The sequence below is a fragment of the Neomonachus schauinslandi genome, chromosome 10, assembly GCF_002201575.2.
Source record: "Neomonachus schauinslandi chromosome 10, ASM220157v2, whole genome shotgun sequence".
Taxonomy (NCBI): domain Eukaryota; kingdom Metazoa; phylum Chordata; class Mammalia; order Carnivora; family Phocidae; genus Neomonachus; species Neomonachus schauinslandi.
In genome coordinates this window covers 20,426,008-20,435,598 of record NC_058412.1, presented here as the reverse complement: position 1 = coordinate 20,435,598, position 9,591 = coordinate 20,426,008, and the positions used below count along the sequence as shown (strand labels likewise).

Genomic DNA, 9,591 nt, shown 5'->3' with positions numbered 1-9,591 from the left:
AAGATGGGGAGGAGGTGAGGAACTAAACCAAAAGGTCCCCTAGAGAATAACATGATCGAAAATATTTTGTGCAAAGATTCTTCTGGTGTCTCTGTGGAGAGGGGCCTTGAGGTTTCAGATAACACTACCTCCTCAGTCTGGATCTCAGAGAGGAAGGACAACTCAGGCTCAGTCCACAGATGCAACTGCCCTCTGCAGAGTAGAACATGGGTAGGATACTGGCTCGGTCCTTGGACTTGAGGAATTATACCTGATTTGTATCCTAGAGGAAAAATACAAAGACCCCCAAAGAGGAACACCAAACAAGGACAGGACCTGGTCTATCAAGGATACTCAAGAAAGTGAGAGCTGTTAGGCAAACCAAGCCAGGCCACAAGCATGTATTAAGGGCTTACTTAAAAATAAGTCTTCTCAGGGACACCTGGGTGGCTCAATGGGTGGAGCATGTGGCTCTTGATCTCCGGTAGTGAGTTTGAATCCCATGTTGGGTGTAGAGATTACTCAAAAATAAAATTTGAAAAAAAAAAAAAAGTCTTCTCATTGGCAAAATAGTTTATTCATCATTTCATTTGAGTCTCACAGCCACTGCACAGAGTATTATTCCTCTCCCCCTCTCCAACAGTTTTATTTTTTTTAAAGATTTTTATTTATTTATTTATTTATTTATTTATTTATTTATTTATTTATTTATTTAACTTAGGGAGGGGAGGAGCAGAGGGAGAGGGACAAGCAGACTCCCTGCTGAGCCCCGAGCAGATGGGGGCTCCCCCCAGGACCTTGAGATCATGACCTGAGCCAAAATCAAGAGTTGGAGGCTTAACTGACTGAGCCACCCAGGCGCCCTCTAATTGTTTTAAACAGATGAGGAAATTGAGGCTAGAGCAAGGTTAAGAGATTGCCCAAAGTCACATCGCTGGATGGAGATGAGAAGTGCAAGTTGAACCCAAGTTTTGTTTTATGCAAATTCTGTGTCTCTTTCTGCTACGGAAAAGAAATTGATCAGGGGAGGCGCCCCAGAGGAGGAAGTGCCGGAACTGCGCCATTGGCAGGCCACCAAATGTAGAAGGGTGACAGCTCCCTCTGGGCAAAGGCACAAGGATGCAACACGGCACAGCCAGTTAAGAAAACAAAACACGGTTCTCAGAATGTGAGCTCCTCGCGGACAAGAGGTCCAGCTCCTAGAATGGGGCCTGGGGCTCAGCAGGCGCCCGGTAACTGTTTGAAGGAATGAATGTCTGGAACGCAGGTTCTCTGTGGAAGAGTACCTGGAACGGAGGCTGGGAAATTAGGCCGGGGTCAGAAGATGGAGGGGCTTGTATACAATATGGAAGGCTAGAGGAAGAGGAGGGAAGGGGACCCGGTGCATGTGCAGAGAAGACGTGAGGAGAGAATCAGCTGGAAGGTGGTTCCAGGAGACAAGAGCAAGGCCAGAAGTAAACAGGCTAGGGAAACGGAAGGGCAGAGTCAAGAAACATTCAGGAGTCGAGGTGCCTAGCAACACTCTGAAGGGAAGGGGTGACATGCACACGTCCGCAGGCTGAAAGGCAGGAGCAGTGGAGAGATGGAGGACGGTGCCTTTGGAGGGAACAAGTGTGGGTGGTGGATACCCCGGTCCCAGGTAGGCTGCAACCTCAGCAGTCCCTCGTAGGCTGCGTGCCAGAGAGGGAGGGGCCTCCCGGACTGGAGAAGGCATCAGCAACCTGCCAGAACCGGGTTAACAAAGGCAGGACTACAATTCCCAGCATGCTCGGGCCCAGTGGGGTGACGGCGGGCGGTGGCTGCGCCGCACCCGCCTGGTGGGCGCGGGACCTGGGTCGGCACCCGAGCCTGTCATTCCGGAGGGGCCTGCGGGGGTGCGAGCGGGCGATGCACCCCTGTCCCCAGCGCAGCGGCCGCGCCGGGCTCGCCCCTCCCGCGCCGCGGCCCCGCCCCTTGCCCCACCCCAGCCGGGCGGCTTAGCTGGGGCCGCAGCGCGGCGGCAACATCACTCTCGCCGCCGCTGCTCCGCCCCATCCCCTTCTGTTTTTCTCTCTCATTCTCCGGTGGCAGCGGCGGGGAAGGTGGCAGCAGGGGCAGCAGCAGCCGCGCTGGCTGCAATGAATGATCCCCCAGCGCGGGGGGAGGACTCCAGGTGAGCCTCTGCCCTCGGGAGGGCCGGGACCCCCGGCCGCCCAGGACCGGCAGCCCCCGCCATGGATCCCTAGAAGAGGAGGAGGAGAAGACAGCTTCGCCGCCCACCCCCATCCCATTTTCCTCTTCCTTTATCTCATTGTTGCCGTCGCTGTTTACGGCAGCGCTCCCTCTGCCCCAGCATGGGGCGGGCTCCGGGCACTGCCATTCGGCCGGCGCGGCTGCCGGGGGGTTCTGCCTAATTCTCCCCTGCCCGGCCGGTGCAGCGAGGACCCGAGAGCGGTGGAGGCCCGGACTGCAGCGGCGGCGGCGGGGCCACCTCCCAGCATCCCCACCCTAGGAGGCTGCTTGCGGATTGAAGAGCGGCGCCTGGGGGCTGGGCTGGCCCCGCTGATCCGGACCTAGGGAGGACAGCAGGACCGCCCAGGCTGCGGAGGGGCCCGGGGGGCAGGAAGGACAGAGCAGCAAGATGGCCAGTAAAACCAAGGCCAGCGAGGCCCTGAAGGTGGTGGCCCGGTGCCGCCCCCTCAGCCGGAAGGAGGAGGCTGCTGGTCACGAGCAGATCCTGACCATGGACGTGAAACTGGGCCAGGTGACCCTGCGGAACCCCCGCGCTGCCCCAGGAGAGCTGCCCAAGTCCTTCACCTTTGATGCTGTGTATGATGCCAGCTCCAAGCAGGCGGACTTATATGATGAAACCGTGAGGCCCCTGGTAGACTCGGTGCTTCAGGGTTTCAATGGCACGGTGTTTGCCTATGGCCAGACGGGCACCGGCAAGACCTACACCATGCAGGGGACCTGGGTGGAGCCCGAGCTGCGCGGGGTCATCCCCAATGCCTTTGAGCATATCTTCACCCACATCTCTCGCTCCCAGAACCAGCAGTACCTGGTCCGGGCATCCTACCTGGAGATCTACCAGGAGGAGATCCGGGACCTGCTCTCCAAGGAGCCTGGCAAGAGGCTAGAACTGAAGGAGAACCCGGAGACCGGTGTCTACATCAAGGACCTCTCCTCCTTCGTCACCAAGAATGTCAAGGAGATCGAGCACGTGATGAACCTGGGGAACCAGACCCGGGCGGTGGGCAGCACACACATGAATGAGGTCAGCTCCCGCTCCCATGCCATCTTCGTCATCACCGTGGAGTGCAGCGAGCGGGGCTCAGATGGCCAGGACCACATCCGTGTGGGCAAGCTCAACCTGGTGGATCTGGCCGGCAGTGAGAGGCAGAACAAGGCCGGCCCCAACTCCGCCGGAGGGGCGGGCACACAGCCCGCGAGTAGTGGCGGCGGTGGAGGTGGTGGTGGAGGTGGAGAGAGGCCTAAGGAAGCCTCCAAAATCAACCTCTCACTGTCTGCCCTGGGCAACGTGATCGCTGCTCTGGCGGGCAACAGGAGCACCCACATCCCCTACCGGGACTCCAAGCTGACCCGGCTGCTCCAAGACTCTCTGGGGGGGAACGCCAAGACCATCATGGTGGCCACTCTGGGCCCGGCTTCTCACAGCTACGACGAGAGCCTCTCCACCCTGCGCTTTGCCAACAGGGCCAAGAACATCAAGAACAAGCCCAGGGTGAACGAGGACCCCAAGGACACGCTGCTGCGGGAGTTCCAGGAGGAGATCGCCCGCCTGAAGGCCCAGCTGGAGAAGAAGGGGATGCTGGGAAAGCGGCTCCGGAGGAAGAGCAGCCGCAGGAAGAAGGCTGTGTCGGCCCCCGCTGGGTACCCTGAGGGGCCGTTGATCGAGGCCTGGGTGGCTGAAGAGGAGGATGACAACAACAACAACCACCGCCCGCCCCAGCCCATCCTGGAGTCAGCCTTGGATAAGAACATGGAGAATTACCTGCAGGAGCAGAAGGAGCGCCTGGAGGAGGAGAAGGCGGCCATCCAGGATGACCGCAGCCTGGTGAGCGAGGAGAAGCAGAAGCTGCTGGAGGAAAAGGAGAAGATGCTAGAAGATCTAAGGCGGGAGCAGCAGGCCACAGAGCTGCTCGCGGCCAAGTACAAGGTAAGGACCCCAGACGGCCGGGGTACTCCAGAGGTGGCCAGGGGGATCTGGGCTGGCAGGCTTTTCTTTGAGGGTCTATGATCTGACCTGAAGCGAGGTGTCCTCCCTCGGCATAACACACTTGCCCTCCTGCCAGATACTCCCCTGGAGCAGCCGGGCAAATAAATCCCTGCGATTCCGGGCTGCCGGGCGGAGCCTCCCAGGAGCACTTAGGGGGACAGACAAACCACACACACACACACACACACACACACACACACATACATGAAGCAAAGCAGGCAGGTGGTCTTTCAAGCCAATGAGCTTGGGCTGACCTGACCCACCTGTCTGTCTCTGCTGGTGGCCCTCTGGATCAGGTCCACGGGATGACCAGGCAAGTCCTCGGCCTCATTTGGGTGTGGGTTCTCTTGCATGGCCGCTCCCCTGGGACCTCCTCCCCCTGTAGCACCTTCACACCTCACACCATTTTAATAGTATCTGACATTTGGATAGCACTTCCCAATCTACCAAATGCCCCACAGACATGATCTCATTTGATCCTTAGTCATCCAGGGTACTGGTTTTTTTTTTTTAAAGATTTTTTTTTTTTTTTTTATTTGAGAGAGAGAGAATGAGAGACAGAGAGCCTGAGAGGGAAGAGGGTCAGAGGGAGAAGCAGACCCCCTGCCGAGCAGGGAGCCCGATGCGGGACTCGATCCCGGGACTCCAGGATCATGACCTGAGCCGAAGGCAGTCGCTTAACCAACTGAGCCACCCAGGCGCCCCCAGGGTACTGGTTCTTAAATCCCCGTTTTGTAGGGGAGGAACTGAGGCTCAGAGGTGACATGACCAAGCTTCCATCCTACCAGGCAGCAGAGCTGAGCTGAAGCACATGGACCTTGTGCTCTTTCGGTACTTGGATGGCAAGGAGGAACTAGGCATGGATCCCACTCCCCACGAAAGCAGTCCTTGGGACCCATGCAGGGCCCAGTGCTTGGGAGCATTAGGAAGGAGATTCAGAGATCACAGAGAGGGGAGGCCAGAGCACTGGGCTCTACCCTGGAGAACCAGAGTCTAGGCCTAGCTATTCTATCACTCATCGAGTGACCTTGTGTAAGCTGCTTCCTCCTTTCCTGAAGCCTCAGTTTCCCTTTTTGTAAAATTGAGGTGGCCTGGGTGATCTCTGAAGCTCTTCCAACCTGAGAAGCAAACTGACCCCCACACCCAGGCCTCATCCCAGGAAGATCTAATTTCCCACTGCCCTGAGAGCTATCCGGCCATCCTGAGCTGTTCCCTTCCTGATGGGGCCCCCCCTAGGCCCAAGGTGGGGCTAAGCTACAGAGGCCCCTGCCAGGCACAGCCACAGACCTGTTAAATTTCATTGCTGCAGATACCACAACTCAGTGTTCCGGGCATTTCCAGGTCCCTGGGTTCCTCAACGCTGAGGGCTGGAGGAAGGACACAGGGAACCAGGAGCTGATCACTTGCTGGAGAGAACAAAACATTGCTATTTTTTTATGCCCTCTCAGGAGTGTGGGCTGGGGAGCAGGGAACCCAGCCTGGGGAGGGAGAGCGGCAGTTGCTGGGAAGCCGGGCAGATGAGCTGTATGCCATTGTCTATGTTATGGGAATGTGCTGCTGCATCAGGGGCTCTGGCCTTGCATCTTTAATATTTAATTCACCTCCATGAGCTCAGCAAGGGTTCTGCTGGGGTGCTTCCTCAAAGAATGGCTCAGGGGCCTGGCACCTTTGGGGCCATCCAGGGAGAAGCAAGATGTTAGCCGAATAGTTAGACTCAGCCCTCCCTCGGAGGAAAGGAATCCAGGCAATCTGGTGCTTTCCACTGGGAAATCTTACATGGGCAATCTGTCATTGGCTTCATTACCAAGGATACCCCCTTCCCCCTTCCTTGCCTTCTCCACCCTCATTCCCCTTAAAGCTGGGAGGTAGTAGAAGCTAAGGTAGTGCAGAAGCACACTTCAGCCCTGAGGAAATGGGTAGAGGGGTTGGTGTGAAGGATCCAGCAGATCCTTCCCATTGGGAACAATGGGATCTCCCACTGTGGGCAACTGACTGGCTCCCTCAGTAAGATTCTTGGATCTAAGGCAATGGGGGGCACAGATAATAGGACAGTCAAGAATTCAGGGCAGCTCGCACCAGATTTCTTGCACTGGAGGCATGGTCCACAGAACGTTTCTTCTTAGAGCTGGCAGGGGCCTTGGGAAACTGAGGCCTGGACTTGCCCAGGGCCACGCAGGTGAGTTAAGGAGGTCCCAGACTCTTCATGCTTGATCCAACCTCTTTCCATTACACCACAGTCCTGATATTACCTGTGCTACTTGATAATCAGAATAATTCATTTTTATGTAACACTTTGACATCTTCATCTCAAGCAACCCCAAGAGATGGGTATTCCTGTCCCCGTTTGACAGGAACACCAAGACTGGGGAGCTGGAGTGACTATCTCCGTGCCCCCGGGCTGAGAAGTGGTGGTGGAGCGGGGACTGGGACCCGGGGCTCCTCATGCTCCCAGACCCGTGCTCTTCCCAAGTCCTCACCATCCCTCCATGTTTGCTCACTGTGTGACTCAGGGCAAAGGCCTTTGCCTCTCTAGGCCTCAGGTTTCTATTCTCCTAATGAGGAGAAGTCTGACATATCTCCCTGGGGACTGGGTGAAATGGTCATTATGTGCCAGGCTCTTAGACATTAGTGAAGGGGGCGGGTGGCTGGGAAATTCCAGGAGGGGAATGAATCTGTATCCTGTGACTTCTTGTCACACCCAGCCCAGGACAAACAGCAACAAGCAGCTCAGAGTGGAGCCCGGACAGAGGACCCCAACCCAACCTCTTCGTATCCCCAAGGCACTGCCTGGTTCGGTGTTGGATCTTTCTAGGATGGAGGAAACGATTTGAGGGCTCTTGAGGGATCACAGGGTAAAGAGGGGAGGAGCACGTTAGAGATAATCCCAGGCCTGCCTATTTCACAGGTTTGTGCCCAAGATTAAATGAGATCATTAGTGGGAGGGCATTTGAAGTAAGTTGAAAGTACCAAATAAATGGAGGAGCATTAGCAGCGACAGGGTGGCCTCTGTCAGTCAAGCAGGGGTCCAGTGATCTGGGGGACTGACATCTTTGTTGTTAGCTTGACTCTTTTCTCCCCCTCCCCCGGCCAATCCCAGCTGCCTCGCCATAACCCTACAGCTCCGGAAGCAGAACCGGGCCAGAAAGATCTAGGAGAACTCAGAAGACGGGAGCTTGGATCCCTCCTGGAAATTAACTGAGCTTTTGCTCCCCATCTGCAACACACTTCTCCGGTTCCCACTTCTGAGCTCCCCGAATCACCTCCCCCCCATTGCCTTCTTCCGGTTCACACCACCCTCTGGGGGCAACTAGGCCATAGCTGGTATGACCTACTGCCCTCATTCACTCTCTGACTCATCTTACAGTCTAGCTCGCCTGCTTCCCCTGCCCGCCACCTCCAGGCTCCCCGTTGCCTTTGTTCTCCCCTCACTGTGTACAAACACCATGCCTGTCTCCTTGGAGTCTCCTTTCATCTCTCCTTCCATATTCACTGTGGGCCCCACGGGATGTGAGGGTGTGCAAATGTGTGCGGGCTCGGGATTGTGATCAGTGTCCGGTTTCTCACTAATCATTAGCAACCCTTCCTTGCGTCATATCCCCAGGGGGCTTGATAGCACGTGAGGCCTGTGAGGAAGGGGGTGCAGGGAAAGTCAACTGAACAACTGAGGCTGTAGCTCAAATGTTTGTGCACAGTGCACGGACCGCAGTGAGGACCGGTGAAAGCGTGCGGATGGGCTGGGAGAAGGCCCACTTTTCGTTGTGCAAGACATTTTTTTAAATGACTGCTTTAATTTTGAACCCAGTTTTTTGAGGGATTGGACCAAGTGATTTCTACAACTTTGATCGTAGAGGGTTAGAAGGAAAGAAGAGTGTCTAGGGGAGGTCAGGGCTGCAGATGGCACAAAACGCAGGTTCCAACTAAAGAGAGGAGTGGAAGAGGCCCCGCCTGTTGATCCCCTCATAAGTAGGTCTGGAGGGAGAAGAGCAGGCGGGTCTTGGCCGGAGCCCAGCTCTGTCTCTGGTGGGTGTAGACAAGAGACCCTACAGAAGTAGCCCCCACAGCCAAAGGGATGAGGTAATCGCAGAGAATACAAACTGCAGTGAATGTTTACTGTCCACTCTGTGGCTCCCTCTTCTTACCCCCACCTCTCAGCATTGGCATTAACCATAAAAAGGTATGCAAGGAGGGAGTTTCAAGCCCCAGAAACAGCAGTAATCACAATAATGATGCTGTTTCCTTAACACTTGCTATGCGCCAAGCCCTATACTAGATATTACGTACACATGATCGAATTTAATCCACACAAACACCTTCCAAGAACAGTGTTGTTACTCTTCCCACTGTTTTTATATCCTAGGTTGTCCTGGTAGCCAGGGGGTGGGAATTATGGGAGCAGACTAGGCTCAATATAAAGAATTTCTTGACACCTAGAAATGGGCTGCTTCTAGAGGTAGCAGGCTCCAAACCCTGGAAGTGCTCAAGGAGAAATGGAGTGTCAGAGTCGCTCTAAAGGGATTCATGTATCAGCAAAGCCATTACACTAGATCGTCTTTAAAGTCCCTCCCCCTAAAAGTCCTTAATTGTTAAAAATACTATTTTTTTATTTTTAGTTTTTTTAAAAGATTTTATTTATTTGACAGAGAGAGGGAGACAGCAAGAGCGGGAACACAAGCAAGGGGAGTGGGAGAGGAAGAAGCAGGCTTCCTGCTGAACAGGTTTCCCTGGGATCATGACCTGAGCCAAAGGCAGACGCCTAACGACTGAGCCACCCAGGCGCCCTATTTTTAATTGTTTTTAAAGATTTTATTTATGTATTTATTTATTTATTTATTTGTCAGAGAAAAAGTGCACAAGCAGGGGGAGTAGCAGGCAGAGGGAGAAGCAGGCTCCCCGCTGAGCAGGGAGCCGGCTGTGCGACTGGATTCCAGGACCCCGGTATCATGACCTGAGCGGAAGGCAGATGCTTAACTAACTGAGCCACCCAGGCATCCCCAAAATACTATTTTTTTTAAAGATTTTATTTATTTATTTGAGAGAGAGAATGAGAGAGAGAGCACGAGAGGGGGGAGGGTCAGAGGGAGAAGCAGACCCCCTGCCGAGCAGGGAGCCCGATGCAGGACTCGATCCTGGGACTCTAGGATCGTGACCCAAGCAGAAGGCAGTCGTTTAACCAACTGAACCACCAGGTGCCCCCAAAATACTATTTTTTAGAGCAAAATATAAAATGCTCAGTTTATCTTTTTGAAAATTAAGATCAGAGGGTTTCGATTTTCATGTATGCATTCAATCAATAATAAAAAATAATTTTTCAGCTCTTTCTCATGGCCAATTAGAGAAAGACAATGAGCCGAAGAAGAGAGAAGAGAATGGGGAGAAAAACAGGGAAGAAATAGAAG

At 54.5% G+C, this 9,591-nt stretch overlaps 1 protein-coding gene across 1 annotated transcript in view; it reads left to right on the top strand.

The window, feature by feature from the left end:
* The first annotated feature begins 2,380 nt into the window (after positions 1-2,380).
* KIF3C (kinesin family member 3C) overlaps positions 2,381-9,591 on the top strand; it is a 34,907-nt gene continuing 27,696 nt past the window's right edge. The window contains exon 1 of the mRNA XM_021697342.1: positions 2,381-4,135. Coding sequence (XP_021553017.1) covers positions 2,600-4,135 — 1,536 coding nt within the window. The 5' untranslated portion in view covers positions 2,381-2,599. The remainder of the gene's footprint in view (positions 4,136-9,591) is intronic.